Source organism: Pongo pygmaeus, chromosome 11 (assembly GCF_028885625.2).
Source record: "Pongo pygmaeus isolate AG05252 chromosome 11, NHGRI_mPonPyg2-v2.0_pri, whole genome shotgun sequence".
NCBI lineage: Eukaryota > Metazoa > Chordata > Mammalia > Primates > Hominidae > Pongo > Pongo pygmaeus.
In genome coordinates this window covers 96,741,756-96,760,373 of record NC_072384.2, presented here as the reverse complement: position 1 = coordinate 96,760,373, position 18,618 = coordinate 96,741,756, and the positions used below count along the sequence as shown (strand labels likewise).

The 18,618-nt window shown below is 38.5% G+C and overlaps 1 protein-coding gene across 17 annotated transcripts in view; it reads right to left on the bottom strand.

Moving 5' to 3' along the window:
• Positions 1 to 4,768: 4,768 nt before the first annotated feature.
• CCDC150 (coiled-coil domain containing 150) overlaps positions 4,769 to 18,618 on the bottom strand; it is a 94,298-nt gene continuing 80,448 nt past the window's right edge. For 12 of the 17 annotated variants that reach the window (XM_063647770.1, XM_054477072.2, XM_054477079.2 and 9 more), the window contains 10 exons: positions 18,275 to 18,444; positions 17,272 to 17,365; positions 16,267 to 16,436; positions 11,874 to 12,000; positions 8,170 to 8,364; positions 7,697 to 7,765; positions 7,440 to 7,601; positions 6,611 to 6,697; positions 5,418 to 5,537; positions 4,769 to 5,124 (listed from right to left, as the gene is read on the bottom strand). In XM_063647770.1, coding sequence (XP_063503840.1) covers positions 5,008 to 5,124; positions 5,418 to 5,537; positions 6,611 to 6,697; positions 7,440 to 7,601; positions 7,697 to 7,765; positions 8,170 to 8,364; positions 11,874 to 12,000; positions 16,267 to 16,436; positions 17,272 to 17,365; positions 18,275 to 18,444 — 1,311 coding nt within the window. In that variant the 3' untranslated portion in view covers positions 4,769 to 5,007. The remainder of the gene's footprint in view (positions 5,125 to 5,417; positions 5,538 to 6,610; positions 6,698 to 7,439; positions 7,602 to 7,696; positions 7,766 to 8,169; positions 8,365 to 11,873; positions 12,001 to 16,266; positions 16,437 to 17,271; positions 17,366 to 18,274; positions 18,445 to 18,618) is intronic. The other 5 variants (XM_054477077.2, XM_054477081.2, XM_054477080.2 and 2 more) reach the window with 1 other exon arrangement.

Sequence of the window (18,618 nt, the reverse complement as noted above, 5' to 3'; positions counted from 1 at the left end):
GAGGCTGAGGCAGGAGAATGGCATGAACCCGGGAGGTGGAGCTTGCAGTGAGCTGAGTTTGTGCCACTGCATTCCAGCCTGGGCCACAGAGTGAGACTCCGTCTCAAAAAAAAAAAAAAAAAAAAAAAAAAGAAATGAAAATCCAAACCACAATGAGATATCATCTCATGCCAGTCAGAATGGCTATTATGAAAAAGTAAAAAAAAAAAAAAAAAACCCAACAGATGCTGGCAAGGTGGTGGAGAAAAAGGAAAGCATTTACACTGTTGGTGGGAATGTAAATAGTTCAACCACTGTGGAAGAGAGTATGGCAATTCCTTAAAGACCTAGAGGCAGAAATACCATTTGACCCAGCAATCCCATTACTGGAAACATACCTAAAGGAATATAAATCATTCTGTTATAAAGATTCATGCACGTGTATGTTCACTGCAACACTATTCACAATAACAAATACATGGAATTAACCCTAAATGCCCATCAAAGAGAGGAGTAGACGCCTCTCTTTACTGGTTTAAGCTTATATAGTTGTGATTTAGCTATCATATGCCTGTTATAACAAATATAAGCTTTACTAGAAATGATCATCAATCTAATTATGTCTTTCTCCCAATCTAGTATAGCCAATCTATACTATAAAGAAAATGTGGTACATATACACCATGGAATACTATGCAGCCATGTAAAAGAATAAGATCATGTCCTTTGCAGGGACATGGATGAAGTTGGAAGCCATTATCCTCAGCAAACTGACACAGAAACAGAAAACCAAACACCATGTGTTCTCACTTATAAGTGGGAGCTGAATGGTAAGAACACATAGACACATGAGTGGCAACAACACACAATGGGACCTATAGGGGGCACAGTAGGGGGAGAAACAGTATCAGGAAGAATAGCTCATGGATGCTGGGCTTAATACCTAGGTGATGGGATCATCTATGCAGCAAACCACCATGGCACATGTTTACCTATGTAACAAACCTGCACACTCTGCACATGTACCCCTGAACTTAAAATAAGGGAAAAAAAAAAACCTTCAAATAGACACTTACTAAAATCTTCTATAAAACAACGTATCACAGAACGAAAAAATTTGCCACAATATTAATCACTGAAACTTTTTTAGCATGCCAAAGGATGTGGCCAGATAATGTTTCATCTGTAATGAAATTAATTTGGAAAAATTATAAAGGTGGGGTATGAACTAGAACCATACCCTAAAAGACTCTTTGAGTACATCCAAATGGATTGTATATAACTACTTGATTCTATGTGTGTTATATATAGTAATAATGGTATATTTATTTTCTGGATGAGTGGAAACATTCCCTTGTCAAAAAGCTAGCACTTAAAATGGCTAAAAAAGGATTCGAGTTTGTGTTTCCCACCAAAGATATTACATCTATCTAATAATACAGGGACACATTAAGCTGGAATGGTTTTTCATGATTTGAATTATACAAGCTTTGCTTTTTAAATGAACTCTTACTGCTCATATCACTTCAATCCTCTGGAAAAACAGAAAAGGTCTTAATAGAATCAGAAAGTTATACCCATTAGAGATTCCAAAGTTCTCTGAAGGGCTCTCAGAAGCAAATGATCTGCAGAAACTGACTGCCAACCCAAAAGCCTCAGAACAAGCAGATAACCACATAAAACAGGCAGCTTCGGCCTAAGACCATCCAAACAAGATTCTTCTGTCACATTCTCTTAACATACCTTTGTCTGTTATTCTGTTGGTCATACTCCTCTCTTTACTGGTTTAAGCTTATATAGTTGTGATTTGGCTATCATATGCCTCTTACAACAAATATAAGCTTTACTAGAAATGATCATCAATCTAACTATGTCTTTCTCCCAGTCTCGTATAGCCAATCTGAAAATAACATAAAGGTATGTTACATTAACTTTATCAATAATGATACCCTTTGAGGACAATACATAAGTGAAGAGAAACATCCTTGTTCTGGAAAAGGAGGATATAAATATTCTTGGCATATAACTGTGACTGTCATGACAACATAAGCGGTAATACATTTACAATCCATTAAGGTTGATCATCTCCCTTGTGTAGTAACTGGGATCTTTTTCCTTTGTGGAATTCAGCACCAAGGTTTTCCGTGCCAACCCTGGACCAAGGTTAATTATTCTGGGGGGCTCCTGGTTAGGCTGTTTTAAGGTTATAATTCCCCAATACCCTCAATTGACTATATATCTTTATAAAGAGCCCAAAGGGATAAATCCCTTTTTGGGGAGACTCCTGTGTTAGTCCATTCTCACACTGCTATACAGAACTACCTGAGACTGGGTAATTTATAAAGAGGCTTAATTGACTCACAGTTCCACAGGGTGTACAGTACACCCTGTGGTACTGTATAAGTACCTGAGGCTGGGGAGGCCTCAGGAAACTTATAATCATGGCGGAAGGGCAAAGGGGGAGCAAGCACATCTTCACATGGCAACAGGAGAGAGCAAGTGAACAGGGAGATACTACACACTTTTAAACAACCAGATCTTGTGAGAAGTCACTCACTATCACAAGAACAGCAAGGGGGAAAACTGCCCCCATAATCCAATCACCTTCCACCAGGCCCCTCCTCCTCCAACACTGGGAATTACAATTCAACATGAGATTCGGGTGGGGACACAGAGCCAAACCATATCAACTCCTATGGATAGTGACCTATCCCATAGGAGTTTGACAACTTGAGGAGACCATAAAAAATGTGTTCTTTCACTTTAGCTGACCCAGTAAATAACACAGCCCAACCCTTGGAGACACAGCAAACAACTTAAATTTTTCATAACCAGGCGTCTTCTTAGTCTGTTTCTGCTGCTATAACAAAACAGTTGAGACTGAATAATTTATAAAGAACAGACATTTACTTCTTACAGTTTGGGAGGCTGGGAAGTCCAAGATCAAGGTGCTTGCAGATTTTATGTCAAGTGAAGACCCCGTTCCCTGTTTCTAAGATGGCACCTTGTTGCTGTTTCCTCCAGAGGGGCTGAATGCTGTGTCCTCACTTATAATCTTCCGGCAGAAGGCCAAAATGGCCCAAGCTAGTTCCCTCCAGCCCTTTAATGAGGCACTACTCCATTCATCAGGGCAGAGCCCCAAAGGCCCCCCACTTAATACCATTTCCCTAGAGGCCCTAAAGGCCCCCCACTTAACACTACCACAGTAAGAATTAAGTTTCAACATGAATTTTGGAGGAGACACATTCAAACCACACAACCAAAGTAGTTATAGGTAATAAAATAGCCATGAATTATTTTCTTTTCCCAACCAGAGAGGTGTGTGCACCAGTGCTAACACTTCATATTGTACCTGGGTTAACAAAATATTTGATGTCTATTGTTCAGTCTCAAATGCTTCTACAGAGCCACTGTCCTAACATATGATAGAGGACCAAAAGGGGGCACAAAGAATAAAATGTTTACATCCCCCCAAAAACAGATTGAGATTGATTGTTTGGAAGCCACAAGAACAAGCGGCTAGTTTTTAACTAACAGTTTTTACCAGTTTTTAACTTGTCCATTAGCTCAGTGACAACTTTCTTTTTTTTTTTTTTTTTTTTGAGACAGTTTCACTCTGTTGCCCAGGCTGGACTGCAGTGGCATGATCTTGGCTCACTACCACCTCCACCTCCTGGGTTCAAGCGATTCTTGTGCCTCAGCCTCCCAGGTAGCTGGGACTACAGGTGTGCACCACCACACCCAGCTAACTTTTGTATTTTTGATAGAGATAGGGTTTCCCCATGTTGGCCAGGCTGATCTCGAACTCCTGGCCTCAAGTGATCTGCCTGCCTTGGCCTCCCAAAGTGCTGGGATTACAGGCATGAGCCACCTCACCCGGCCAACTTGCTTTTTTGTACATGCTTTTACAAGCCTGAAAACTAGCAAGAGTCCTTTATTCCTAAAGTCAAACAAACAGAAATGGACCCACTCCAATTAACATGCTTCTGAATGTGAATCAATGAACAATAGTCTCACTCCAGTAACTACAGTTCTATAGGTATCAATATGAATTTCACATTCCCAAAAAACCTACATGAGATTAACAGTCTGCTCTGCTCAAGGAGGACTATGCCTGAACAACACTTCTCCCTTGCTATATAGTAAGCGATAAATTCAGCTTTGTTTTTTTCTATCAGATATTGAGTAGTAGGCTCATCAACCTTTGACAATCTTATATTTGATATTATTTCCAATTTCGTGATTGCTTACTTGATTTAGGTCCTGATAATATCAGCAGCAGCTATGATTACTTGAGTATTAATTAAGTCAGGTCTTATGCCAGCCATTTACATGTGTTAAATCTGGATTACCTAATCCACCACTCAACATCTGAAATAAAAAGACAAAGATAAGCTTATTGCTTAACTATAGTAAGGAAGAGCTATGTTGGTCAGGCATACTCTCCCTGAGAAGAACAGACTGCTGCATTCTATAACTTTTTTAATGACCAAGGAAGCTGTAAATATAATCTCTGAAATGCCTTATTTGAGAATAGAGATATTAGTCTTTTAAAAGATATGCTGGTAATTACCCAACATAGAAGTGTGTAAGTTTACAAGACAGTAGAGGAGTCTTTACCATTTTTCACACAATTCTATTACCAGGGATTATCTACTGCATGTTAGAGTGGGACATTTCATTGAAACAAAACATATCGTTTAGTAGCAATATCATTTAGAACCTTGCTAAAAGCTTTTTCATAAAATATACTTATTAGAAAAACAGACAAGAATTATGCAACACCATGTCCTATCATACAACAAATTAACATAAATTTATTGGGTGGAAAATGCGAAAAGGGACAAAAAAAGGGGTAGTTTTGTACTGATATAAGAGTTCATAAAGTGATAAACTCAGGTCCAAAATCTTCAGCCCACATCAAAGACTTCATGTTCTTATGACTCTAGAAACAGGCCAGCCCTGGCTGCTGGGCTCTTGGAATTATGGAGTGTAGCTATACATAAAGAAGCTCCCTTGTCAAGGACATCACTTCCTCTGTACCTCAGAATGATACTTCTTGGGCATGGGCCTAAGATTCTGTTTTTTCTCCCATCGATGCAGAACAGATTGGTTGGACATGACATCATGTTTTACATCTTGGTCCTGTTGGAAAGAAAACACACCTAACACTGACTGTTCAGAGCAAACTGCAGCAATCTGCACCTGTTTTGCCTCTACACATGTCATGTATTCATGAAGACAAGTGATTCTAATCTAAAAAGTTTGTGACAGGTGGAACTTTGTAAGAAAAAGAAATTAATTGGTTTCCTAGCATTAGTCTAAAGAAACTAAAGATTAAAAGAGAGAGTATCGAGATGATGAGAGAACTGCAGTAATTAGAAATCTGAGAAGCAACAAGCAGAAAATTGCTGAAGACATCCATGTCTTAATCTTACCTTTTCCTGCCACCTGTCTTCCCCAGAAGGCCTCTGCAACCGGTTTTTTGTCAGCTCAAGTTGTAGACCATCAAACCTGTGCTTAAACCAGCGATGAGCTTCTTCCAGATTAGCTGTTATCTGAACATATAAATATCACCATTAAAAGACACAAAGAAAGAGTTACAAGTTTTTTTGTGTATTAGTTGCAAGGATTTTTTACTTAGAAATTAAAAGACCCAAATTCTGACTGCTTGTTCTTCGCAACCTATTTGCATATTATACTTAACATCCTATACATGAGAGTAATTTCTGAGTGAGGGGTTAAAGAATGCATGCAGACTTGCTGCTTTTCATGCATCTGTTAATGTTTCCTGGATGTGAAGTAATGGAAGAGAGGACCCAGGAGAAAATTAAGAATGAAGGTATAAGATGGCTTTGAAAATGAAAAAAATATATGAAAGACTCTTAAGAATGTAGTAGTTCATGGGCCAGGTGTGGTGGTTCACACCTGGAATCACAGCACTTTGGGAGGCCAAGGCTGGTGGATCACTTGAGTCCGGGAGTTTGAGACCAGCCTGGCAACATAGTGGAACCTCATCTCTACCAAAAATTAGCTGGGCATGGTGGTGCACCATGCCCAGCTACTTGGCTACTTGGGAGGATCATTTGAGCCTGGGAGGCGGAGGTTGCAGTGAGCCAAGATTATGCCACGCACTCCAGCCTGGTGACAGAGTGAGACCTTGTCTCGGAAAAAAAAAAAAAAAAAAAAGTATGATTTGAAATACCCCCCAAAAGGCTAATTTAAGTTTAGAGAAAGCAAATTCACAAATTAGTTAAATAGGGTCTACTTTACTTTTTTAGTTTTTGATTGATTGAACAAAGAGCATCCACTTTCAGTAGGGTCATGTCAAATAATAATGCATTAAAATCCACACATATGCTGGTCTTTCCTTATATTTAGTAGGGAGATTTGGACTTCAGGTTTAATATTTTAGCATTCTGTTATATATCATCTGTCATCTGGACACAGACTCTTAATCTAAAAATCACTTCTTCTCTACAATAGAGACCACACTTAGGAAGTTACTCGTTCTTCCCTGTTGCATTCCTGACAACTATGTTAATGAAGGATTTCACATTGACTTGGGTTGCTTCAGGGTTGTTGTGTTGAAGGAAACGTCTAAGTCTTTATGTCCGTGGGTCTGGCTCACCTGTTCTGATTCCACACTGGCTTCTTTCAGCTTATTCTCTGTTGCCTCTTTACATTTCTTCAGGTGTCTGATAGTTTCTTCCAATTCCTGAAAATGTGATACAAAGATTTTTATAAACTTCCAACATACCATAAGAAGCCAAATGCTTCACTGTTATAATAAATGGGCAACTAAATATGAAAATAGGATGGAGTGCCTTCTAACTTCAGGTGCTACTGACATATGAGATAAAAACTGTTATTTTCAGCTTAACCTATAGTCTACATATCTACATATGTGCATATGATTACAGACTTTGATTTTTTATTTATGGAGTTTGTTGAGGAAAGTGATTAATATCTTTTTTCAGAACTGGAGAGATACTTCTCATGACAAACCCTACTGAAAGACAAGAGCTCAGTGATCTCTTGAAGTCCCTTTTCAGTGATAAGACGTTATGCTTTTAAGACTTTAGGAATACCTAAGAGTCCTGTAACAGCAACAGGTGTACCTGTGCTACGAGAAGAAACGAGGTGTACAAAGTTCCTGAAAGGCTATGAAATTCAGTTCAGAAGTCTTACTTAGTAACTGATACTTTGCATATGTAAGCTCTAGATGTTCTTTAAAAATTGACATTACTTTTATTAAACTGAAAATGGAGAACATTTGCCATATTCAAACTACAGCCTTCTTCCTAGATACTATTATTCTAAGGACTTAGCTAAGATAAACAATTTGTAAATGTGTGTTGTCTTCTGTAGACTCTAGAAAGTCTAGGTGCAATACTGCTGGGCTTTGGCACATGTCATTTGCTGATCATCTTTAAGATGAATCTTAGGAAACCTTTTACCTGGCACCGATTCTCTAGCTCCAGCCTTATTTTCCGCTCTGCTTCTAGGTGCAGCTCTTGCTGTTTATTCCGCACTGAGGCATCATATTGGCTCTTGGCCAACATCTGCATCTCTTTCTGCAGGTTAGTCATTTCACACACAAATCTCTGGATACTCAAAGACTGGAAGGATACAAAGACAGACACATTTGGTGAACACCCTCCAAGTTTGAGATTTTGCATGAAAGGTAGACACAGAGTGTATGGAAATCATCTACCTGTTCGTAGTTTTTTTTCTGATATTGATCCTTAATTAGCTCCATTTGCTTCAATTCTTTTTCTATTTGCTAAAAGTAATTGGAAAATAACATAAAAAGATGATCAGTGGAAAAACTGGCTTGCTCTTTTTGCCTATAGGATGACAGAAAGAATCCAATATGAGACCAAAGTTACCAGTTCCTGCTGAGCTTTCTTTCCCATCTAGCCCACTGATCCCAAAAGAGCAAAGTCCAGTACAATCAACACGGAAGAGACAGATGGGGAGCCAGAATGTGACACTGGCAGCAAATGAGAAATCAAACATTTACACAGCAGCGTCTCCACTGAAAAAGTCTCCCCAGAGACAACTGGCTATAATTCCCAGAGAATACATGGGGCTGGTATGGTTCTAAAACCTGTCTTCCCCAGACATCATTGACTGACTACATCCTCACAGGGTATCCAGGAAGTGAGAAGAGGTTTCTCATACAACCTTCATCCTTTCTATATTCTGAGCATTATTCGCCTTAGCTGACAAGTGGAGCTTAATTTGGGTCTTTTGATTCTTTATTTTCTCCTTGTTACTTTCTAGTATTTTTTCTAGCTCTGCAAGTTTCTGTCGCAGCTCTCGGTTGGTCCGGGACACTTCCACTGATCTGAAGTTAGCTTCATCAAGGGCTTTCTTCAGCTTAAAACACAAGGGAGAAAATTGAAACATTTTTACTTTCCATTAAGAGAAGCTTACTTAGTTTTGTCCTTATATTTTGTTATCTTTGGATCTTCTTTTAAAAAGGAGAGTTAGTGAGGCAATAATAATGTCTGATTAAGCAGATTTATGGAGCAATAGACCAAGTGGTTTTCATAATTTTTATCACTAAAGAACAAAATCTTGCTTGGAATAAAGAATGTAAAGGTATATTCATCATTTGCATTTTAAGAGCATGACTTTGGAGTCAGGCCTCTGTCCAAATATCAGCTTCAGCACTTACTAGCTGAGTGATCTGGGGCCAATTAACTACCTTAAGCCTCAGGTTCATCATCTGAACAGTGTGTGTATAGCCTACTTCATAGACTACAAATAACAATTAAATTAAATAAGATCATATAGAGAAAGAAGTAGAGTCTGGCACACACAATTACTCTGTGATTATCATGCTATAAGCTCTTCTCTGTCACTTGCAACCTCACGTCTGAAGAAATGAAAATGAATTATATGGCAGTTTATATAAATATCTGTCAGGTATTGACTGCCATGGCATATATTTTTATAATTTTGCTTTTTGTTCTTCAGGATTTTAATAAACTTCTCTTGTGAAAAAAACTGCATAGTAGTTACTTAAATAATTTTACAGAGTTCACGCCTTCTAATATGCCCTTAAACTATTGCTTCTTGAAAACTTCAGGAAGAGGAGGTAGTTGAGAAGTTGAGAAGTTGAATTACTCTGTGATTATCATGCTATAAGCTCTTGTCTGTCACTTGCAACCTCACGTCTGAAGAAATGAAAATGAATTATATGGCAGTTTATATAAATATCTGTCAGGTATTGACTGCCATGGCATATATTTTTATAATTTTGCTTTTTGTTCTTAAGGATTTTAACAAACTTCTCTCGTGAAAAAAAACTGCATAGTAGTTACTTAAATAATTTTAGAGTTCACGCCTTCTAATATGCCCTAAACCATTGCTTCTTGAAAACTTTAGGAAGAGGAGGTAGTTGAGAAGGGAGAAGACAGGAAGGTGGTATTCTCTATGGATAGTAGCATTTAACATAGCAAAGAGTGAAGTCAAGCATATCTGTACCTTTTCTCTCTATACTAGTTACTTCTTTTAGATCCTAACTTTACACTACAGTCTTTTATTACTACCCAACTAACTTCCTGTTAGATATTCCAGTTACCTCAATCACAGCCTTTCTAAAACTGTATAAGCACTAACAACTATCATTTACTTTGTACCGATTATTATGTTCAGGCACTGCAATAATTACTTTACAAATGCTTTCCAATTTATTTCTCAAGACAAACTTGAAAAAGTAGTTGTGATGGTTTCCATTTTATGACTGAGGAAACTGAAACTCAGAAATTAAGTCACTTACTTAGTAAATTAACACGCAGCTAGTAAGAGGCAGAGCTGGGACTCAGGCAGTGCTCCCTGAGCCCATTGCTGCTGCCAACTTCTCACTGCTGTCACTCTCACTGTTCTCCACTGTCACTGATCCTTCTTCAAAGGATTTCATTTTGTAAGTATTCTTTTTTTTTTTTTTTTTTTTTTTTTGAGACAGAGTCGTGCTCTGTAGCCCAGGCTAGGGTGCAGTGGCGTGATCTCAGCTCACTGCAAGCTCCACCTCCCGGGTTCATGCCACTCTCCTGCCTCAGCCTCCCGAGCAGCTGGGATTACAGGCACCCACCACCACGCCCGGCTAATTTTTTGTATTTTTAGTAGAGACAGGGTTTCACCATGTTAGCCAGGATGGTCTCTATCTCCTGACCTCGTGATCCACCCCCCACCTCAGCCTCCCAAAGTGCTGGGATTACAGGTGTGAGCCACTGCGCCCGGCTGTAAGTATTCTTAACAATGATCTCCGACTAAAGGTACATTTCTACATTTAGCACACCTTTATGTTCCCTAACTCTTCTATAAAAAGCAGAATTTGCTTTTTATAACATTTGTATTTATACAGTGCTTTACAATTCACAAAATTGTTTTATATTTATATACCATTATTTGAGTTTGATTCTGTGAATGGTCTGTCAATTCCAACTACTAAATGTAACAAATTTGGTGAAACACAGACCAGCTATGCCAACTAAGGAATCATTTTAATCCCTCCCTCTCCAGGATACAACATTTAATGTCTGTTTGATAATTTTTTTCTTTCTTTTTTTTTTTTTTTGAGACGGAGTCTTACTCTGTCGCCCAGGCTGGAGTGCAGTGGCGCTGTCTCAGCTCACTGCAAGCTCCACCTCCCGGGTTCAAGTGATTTTTGTGCCTCAGCCACCTGAATAGCTGGGATTACAGGTGCCCGCCACCACGCCCAGCTAGTTTTTGTATTTTTAGTGGAGATGGAGTTTCACCATGTTGGCCAGGCTGGTCTCAAACTTCTGACCTCAGGTGATCCACCTGCCTCAGCCTCCCAAAGTGCTGGGATTACAAGCATGAGCCACCTCGCCTGGCCTGTTTGATGATTTTTCTATTAAAATGGGCTTTCTAACTTAATTGTTTTCTATTTTCAACTGAACTACTTTGCTTGGCCCTAATCATCTAATACTCAAATTAACTGTTATAGTTTTCTCAAGCCTCCATGCCTCCAGTTTCTCTTCATTATCCTCTACTGTCCTCTGCTGTTACATTCACCTTCCTAAACTTATGCTTCTATCATACCACCCCTGCTCAGACACCCATAGTGCTCCGTTTCTACCTAAGAGTTCACATCCAACATTTCTATAACTAAGGCCATCTATCAGGTGGTCCCATTTAAGCTAACACTCTCTCTCTAACATTTTCCAAAGTCTCTGCTCTAATCAAGAGAGGCTACTTTTCATCTGCTCACATGTCCTGTTCATTTTTGTAAGCTTGGCCTGTGCTGTTTCGTAAGGTGTCCAGCCCTGCCATTTCTGCTAGTCTCAATCCTGTACTCTCATTAAGTTTCCCTTCTTCTATCAACCAAATGGCCTAAAATAAACTTTCTCTTACTTTGAATTCCTTCAAAGTTGTACACAGCCTCTGCTACCCAAGAAAGTTCTCTGATGTTTTCCCTATATGTCTCATGTCCAGAGTGGAGATCCCAAACAAGGGTCATTTGGCACACAATAGGGCATGGACCATATCTTCTACTGTTTTCTCTGTGCCTCTCAGGAAATGGTAGATGCAGAATAGATGCCAGTTAAGTGAACTGAGAAGACAGATGATTTCTCTTCTGTCTATCAAATGGCAGTCTCCTTATTCCTCTATCCCTCTTGCTTATCACTCTCTGATGGAAAATCTCCCATCAAGGCACAACTTTGTTGGGCAGAGAATTATGTCAGAAACTTTTTTCTTGTGTGTTGCTTTACAGAGAGGTCTTAATTACATCTGGCCTGCTGATCAAAGGGGGACGAGAGGAGTCAAAGAACAACTGTAGCCATTCTCTGAAATCCTTGAGCTGCTTATCCTAAGAGGCATTCACCAAAAGAGAAACCTTTCTCATGACTCTATACCTCAGCCACTTCCCGTTGTGCCACTTTCTTTGCAGTTTCTCTCTCGGTTTGAAACTGCTTTCTTAGAGCTTCTATGCGTTCAGCATGCAATTCTGCTTCCACTTTGGACTCTTCAGTCATCCGGTCTCTGTTTTGAAGAAGAGAGGTGGTAAGTCCCCTTTAGAAATCACTTTAGGAGGTAAGAAAGTTTTGGAGGGGAGTGTGCAACTCTCCAAAAGGTGTATGATTTATAAACAAGCAGCCTATCGTAGCCTGGTGAACCTCACTAATTTGGAGCTCATTAACAGAAGAAAAAAGAAGTGAATTTATCTGTAGCATTAAAAAACATTAATTCTACATAAAGAGATCCAACCAAACGAGTAAAAAACTCACATCAAAGAAAAATATTGGAGGAAGAATAAACACTTTAAGAGATATTTGCTTTTGTCTTTTCTCTTGCGTCTTTTCAAACAAAACCATTATTATAGCAAAGTGATCAAGACTATGGGTTTTGGAGTCAGCCTGCTGCTGCCTGGATTGTAATCTCACCTCTAGTAAGATGGTGTCTTTTTGCTAGCAGCTATTTACTACTTAAGTTTTAACTTGTAATAATATTGTTTCCTTATCTTTAAACTGAGAGCCTTAAATTAGATCAGCATTCCTCACTTGAACTCCTTGGTCAAGACCCATGATTAATCTTCTGAGGATGCTGGAATTCTCTGAAATAATATGCAAAATGTGTGTGTGTGAGGGAGTGTAGCTGAGTCCATAGCTTCTGACTTTTAAAAGGATAAGTGACTCCAAAAAGGACTAAATGGATTTAAACAATTACTAGGCTTATTCCAGCTTTAACATTCTCTGAGCTAGCTGATAATGACTTACTGTATGATTGCTCGAGTTATTGGTTCTTTCTCAAAGGATAGGAGGAGCCTGCCCTGCCATGAAATCATCTTCATTTTCCCTCTCTCTCCTCCTGACCATCTCTTGCTCTTATTTGTATAATATATCCATGTTCTCCATGTATCTCTAAAAGCACATCTACTAATGGATTCAGTTTCTCCACTTGGCAGCATTCAGTGGCTTGGTCTATACATGAGACTTGCAGGTGGTAACTGCAACTGTCCCTCCAGTACCCCAGGCAGGAATGTATCAATATACTTTGGTACATCACATCTAAAAAGTTGCTGACAGCTGTCCTCAAGGCACAGCATAAAGGGATGGAGATCCTGAAGTCATTGGATATAATTATGGTTATTTCTTATATTCCCACACTCCTCCCCATACCCACCTCAATCTGAAAAATGAGCAAAAAATTCATGGAGATACAGAAAGAGAAAACTATCATTTTTACAGTGCTGTATTTTGATTTTAACTTTCTAAATTGCCTTTAAATTTATTGTGATTATATCAAAATGATTAAGACTATAAGTTTTGGAGTCAGCCTGCTGCTGCCTGGATCTAATCCCAGCTCTAGTAAGATGATGTCTGACCTTGAGTATGGTACACCACCTTCCCCTGCTTGTTCCCTTATCTTCAAAATGGGAATAATAACAGTAACCACCATCATAGGGTAATAGTTTGTACTAAAGGAAATAATGCATGTGAAGTCCTTAGCATATTACCCAACATATTATGAGCATGTAACAAATGTTAGCTACTGTCATCATCATCATCATCTAGCTCTAAAAATTCAAATTCTAAATTTTGGATTTTTAAATTAAATTTTTTATTAACTTTAATTTTTAATTTTAAAATTTCTCTCAAGTCTCTACCTCTACCCTCAGCCCCTACATAGCACTTCAACTCTTACTTTCTTCTTCTTTTTACTGAGGTAAGAACATTTAACATGAGATCTACCCTCTTAACAAATTTTAAGCATACAATATAGTGTTGTTCATTATAGCCCTATGTTATATAGCAGATCTCTAGAATGTATTCATCTTGCTCTTTTTTCTTCTAAGGAAAATCGCAGACCATCTACCAATCAGCCTCCTTAACAGTCTTCTGAAGACTCAACCAGCGTCTGCTTCCCTCTAGTCCCAAAGGAAGAAATGTCCAACCTTATCTTTAAAGATAACCCTTCCGCTTATACTGTCTCTTGTTTTTCTCCAGTTCGACTGAGTTCTTTCCCATAATCTTTAATCATAGTCCAGCTCCTCGCATTCTAAAAACAGGACAGCAGCAGAATAACTTTTCTTCATGTTATGCTCTTGAGCTGCTATCTGATCTTCTTTATCTTCACCATTGTCCTCTTTGCCTGCCCTTCCTCATCAATCACTTACTCTTTGTGATCTTCTGTATCTACAGAAACTGGCCATCTGGAGGATGATTGGTAGATACCTGTTGCAAAACCCAGTGGCTTCCTCTCTGGTCTCTTTGACTCTGCAGCATCTGACTCACTTGTGTTTGACTCTGGTGATACTACATTCTACCAACTCTTTCCTTACCTCCACTAAATGCTCCTTCTCTGGATCCTTCTCTGGCCTCTGTTCGCCTTCTACCTGAAATGCAGCACATCTCCAAGTTCTGATGTTGGTTCTCTCTCTATACTTTTCCCATGGCAGTCTAACCCACACCAAAGCTTTAGCGTTTATCTTTTTATTTTTTTGAGATGGAGTCTCGCTCTGTCACCGAGGCTGGAGTGTAGTGGCGTAATCTCGGCTTACTGCAACCTCTGCCTCCCAGGTTCAAGTGATTCTCCTGCCTTAGCCTCCTGAGTAGCTGGGAATACAGTCACACACCACCACACCCAGGTTTGTATTTTTAGTAGAAATGGGGTTTCACCATGTTGGCCAGGATGGTCTCGATCTCCTGACCTCGTGATCCGCCCACCTTGGCCTCCCAAAGTACTGGGATTACAGGTGTGAGCCACCGCGCCTGGCGTTTAGCTTTTATCTTTATGGAGATGAATTCCAACTAGTAGCCTCTTCTTAGAACTAAGCCTGCATTTCTAAGTCTAAATTAAGTAACTGTACCTGAAACCCAACAAGTTCTCCAAAACCTGCTCTGTCTTCCTAACCATGTGCACTGATAAATACAGTTCTGCATATGATTTCAGGAGGTTCAAAGATCTCAAGTAAAGAAGGTTGATTCACCTTTGATGAAAATACAAACCATTATCATAAGCAGTGGCACAAGGGTAAATCCTGAAGCAAATGTTGCAAGGAGACCTCTAACTCTCACCTCATCCTTTTCCTGTAAATGACCTAACCATTTTTTTTTTCCTTTGGTTTTGTTTGTTTAAGCAGCAGTGGCAAGGACTACATTTTACAGTCACCTAAATAATTTTCAGGCTTTGAAACAATTACAAGCCCTCTAAATCATAATTACCTAAACTGACATTGCAGTTTTAAATGATGCTGCCAACGACTACATAAACACAATATGGAACAGTCTTAAGGCAGTAACATTTCAGCTGAATATAAAATTTGCAGAGATCATATATCTGGAAAATACCATCTCTGCTTTAGCTTGTACCTCTTTCCTGTATCAACATGCTCACTAATTGAAAATAATAAATATCTACGCTGAGAACAGTGGCTCATGCCTGTAATCCCAGCATTTTGGGAGGCCAAGGCAGGTGGATTGTTTGAGCCCAGGAGTTTGAGACCAGCCCGGGCAACATGGAGAAACCCTATCTCTTACCAAAAAAAAAAAAAAAAATTAGCCAGGTATGGTGATGCATGCTTGTAGTTCCAACTACTCAGGAGGCTCAGGTGGGAGAACTGCATGAGTCCAGGAAGTAGAGGCGGCAGTGAGCCACGATCACACCACTGAACTCCAGCCTGGGCAACAGGGCAAGACCAAGTCTCAGATAAATAAATAAATAAAAAGGAATAAAGATCTACGTGCACACTGCATTTCCCTTAAGTATAAATTTTCATGGGATGCTATTATTACCTAAATATTTACCTAGGTATAATTTAAGGCAAAACTTTAGTCATTTGACCTGAACTGGATAGGTCTGATCTAAGTAATCTCAGGTCAGAACTGAAAACATTTAATGGCTTAACATCTGCTTAGATAGAGTCATTCCACCCAGGCTGATGTTTTTCCTTGTCTAAATCTGCCTTTAAAGGACATATAAGCTGTTAATAGAAAAGCCTTCATAGAAACATGAGAATGTCCCTTCCAATCAATATTCTTTAAGTTTTGATTTAACTTTTGAGTAAAGCAGCAGCTAGATAGTAGATGAAGGAAGAGCTGAGAAGGAGAGTCAAATGATCATGCTCTAGCCAGCTATTACCTGCTGGTGCTCAGCTATGCCTGGTTCTTAACATGGCTCTGCTGGAAGTACTAGGGCAAAGCAGGAGAAAAGAGTTTAACTGATTTATGTGAATGAGCCATTTATGTGAATGTGACTTACTCCTCCAGAGGTGCTTCCCTAATTTTACTGTGACTATAATGCTCTTACTTGAAGGTTTCCAAATTCTGTCGCTCAAGTTCTTTGCTTTCCAATTGCTCTTGAATGTGATCTAGCTTTGTTTGCAGATGATTATTTGTCTGGAGAGCTTGCTCCAGACTCATAGCAAGTTTCCTGTTGTCTTCTCTAGCTACATCTAGAGCTTTTTGTAGAGATTCAATCTGAAAGAGAGAAGCATGTTTTCAATTCCACTGTAACGGACAGATGCAAGAAGTCCATAACACTGTGTAATCACTCCTCACATTCTATCATCAAGTGCCACTGAAACAATAATTAGTTGGAACCAGAAGCAAAGATTCCAGGTGCCTGGAATATATATATATATATATGAATGAGAACTCATTAGAGACATTGCTCAGGAAACACTTAGAAGGCAATGAGAAGGGCATGCTCCACTGGTCACCAGAGAGCTTTGGAAAACAGACCCAGCTTAATTTATCCTAATTTTTTAAATTTTAAACTAAATTCCCCTTCCTGGTCCTATGACCTTCTGGTCTCACTCCCTTGAAGAAAAAAACCTGTCCACTGTTCCTTATAGATTCTTACAGAAAAAAAACTTTATGAAATATCCATGTGTATTTTATATATGTGCATACAGATATGTATGCGTGTAACTACATATATACCTGTGAGCACATGTATGTGTAGATGACTCCTTATTAATAGTGGGATCACTCCAGCTGTTTCTGACAGACTATATTTTCTAAGCCTATTAACTTCTGAAATTTTTTGTGTGTTAATAAATGAATAAAAATGTAGACCATATAAGACCATATAAGACAAAGAGATTAGTCATTATTGTGGTACTGGTTTGCCAATAAGTGACTCATTGTAAGACAGGTCAATTTCCCATTTGTAGATATGTCACTGTCCAAAACTCAGACTTGACTGAAAGAAACATTTACCTGATAGTTTCACTTCATTTCCCCAAAAACAGTAATATCCCAATAAAACTAAAAATATCTATGTTATCATTTTTTAAAGCCTGGCCCCAACCTCACTGTTGTGCTGGTCCTCCATGACAAGCATCCTGGCCTGCCACTGGTCCACTTCAGCTTCCAGCTTCTGCACCCTCTGTTGATTGAGATCCCTAAAAATGAAAAGCACAAAAAGAGTGACTACAGAAAAGAATTATGTAGGAATGATACCATTTGGGAGTTACAGAACACTTTTCTTCTAAGAAGCTCAAATAGCATCATACTTATATATCACTAGTAAATATCACTAGTAAAAAAATACATTGCCTTTACAAAGATTGAATTGCTGTTGGGATTTTTGCATCTACATATAACAGCCACTTATAAATTTATTGTGAATAGTATTTTTAATACCATTCCCTTGACCTTTTAAAAATGCAAAGGCAATATACTTTCATACTATGTAAAAAAGATAAACAATATGTAATGTAAAAAAAGAAAAAAGAAAACTCACTTGTTCTCTCATAACATAGAGGCAATATGCCCTATTAAACTCAGACCATTTATTCTTTAACCTAAAAGGAAATTTTATTTAATTTTTGAAACATTCTATGAAGGAATTTACTTATAAAACATGGCTAGAAGTGGTTCTCAGAATGATTCACCTAAAATAATTATTAATCTTGAAACAGGATAGTAATAAATGGATAATTAATTCAAACTAAAGTATGTACTTAGTTTCAATTATCTTGACAATTACTATTCTTTAGAAGCAAGGAAAGAATTAGGTTTACACGGTGCAGAAAGCAAGGGTAAAACAACAGTACAGCTAATGAATTTCTAGGAGATATAGTCTAGAAATTCCTTCACATCACTACACAATAAGGGCATTTTGAATTTTTGGAAATAATATTTATTTCTAATTCTAAATTTTCTCGAACTTAGGAATTCTTTAAACATATCATTTTACAATTTTTTTTTTGTAAAGGAAGCTACATAAAGTGACTTCATTTATCGACTTGACACTGCTCCTTAGTACAATGCAGCAATACCAATGACAGGAAAAAAAAAACCACAGGTACCTTTCTTTCTTGAGGCCTGCAATCTCTGAATCCCTCCGCCCAAGCTCTATTTGTACTTTCTCCAGAGCACCTTGCATCTTACTGTGAGAAGCCAGCACATTCTCCAACATAATTGTGACTTTGCAGTTGTCTTCTTTAGCTTCTGCCAGTTGTCGCTGAAAGTTTCCCACCTAACAGAAAATGAAACAACACAAAGACATTTGATCCTTTCTGGTTACTCTTCTGCTTGTGGATCTCATTACTCCCAGGAAAGAGCATGGAAAGCAGACAAGCAGACACAGTAGGATGTTAGCGGGAATAATTAAAGTATATTTTATTTCTAGATGGTTTCTTAAGTTATTGTT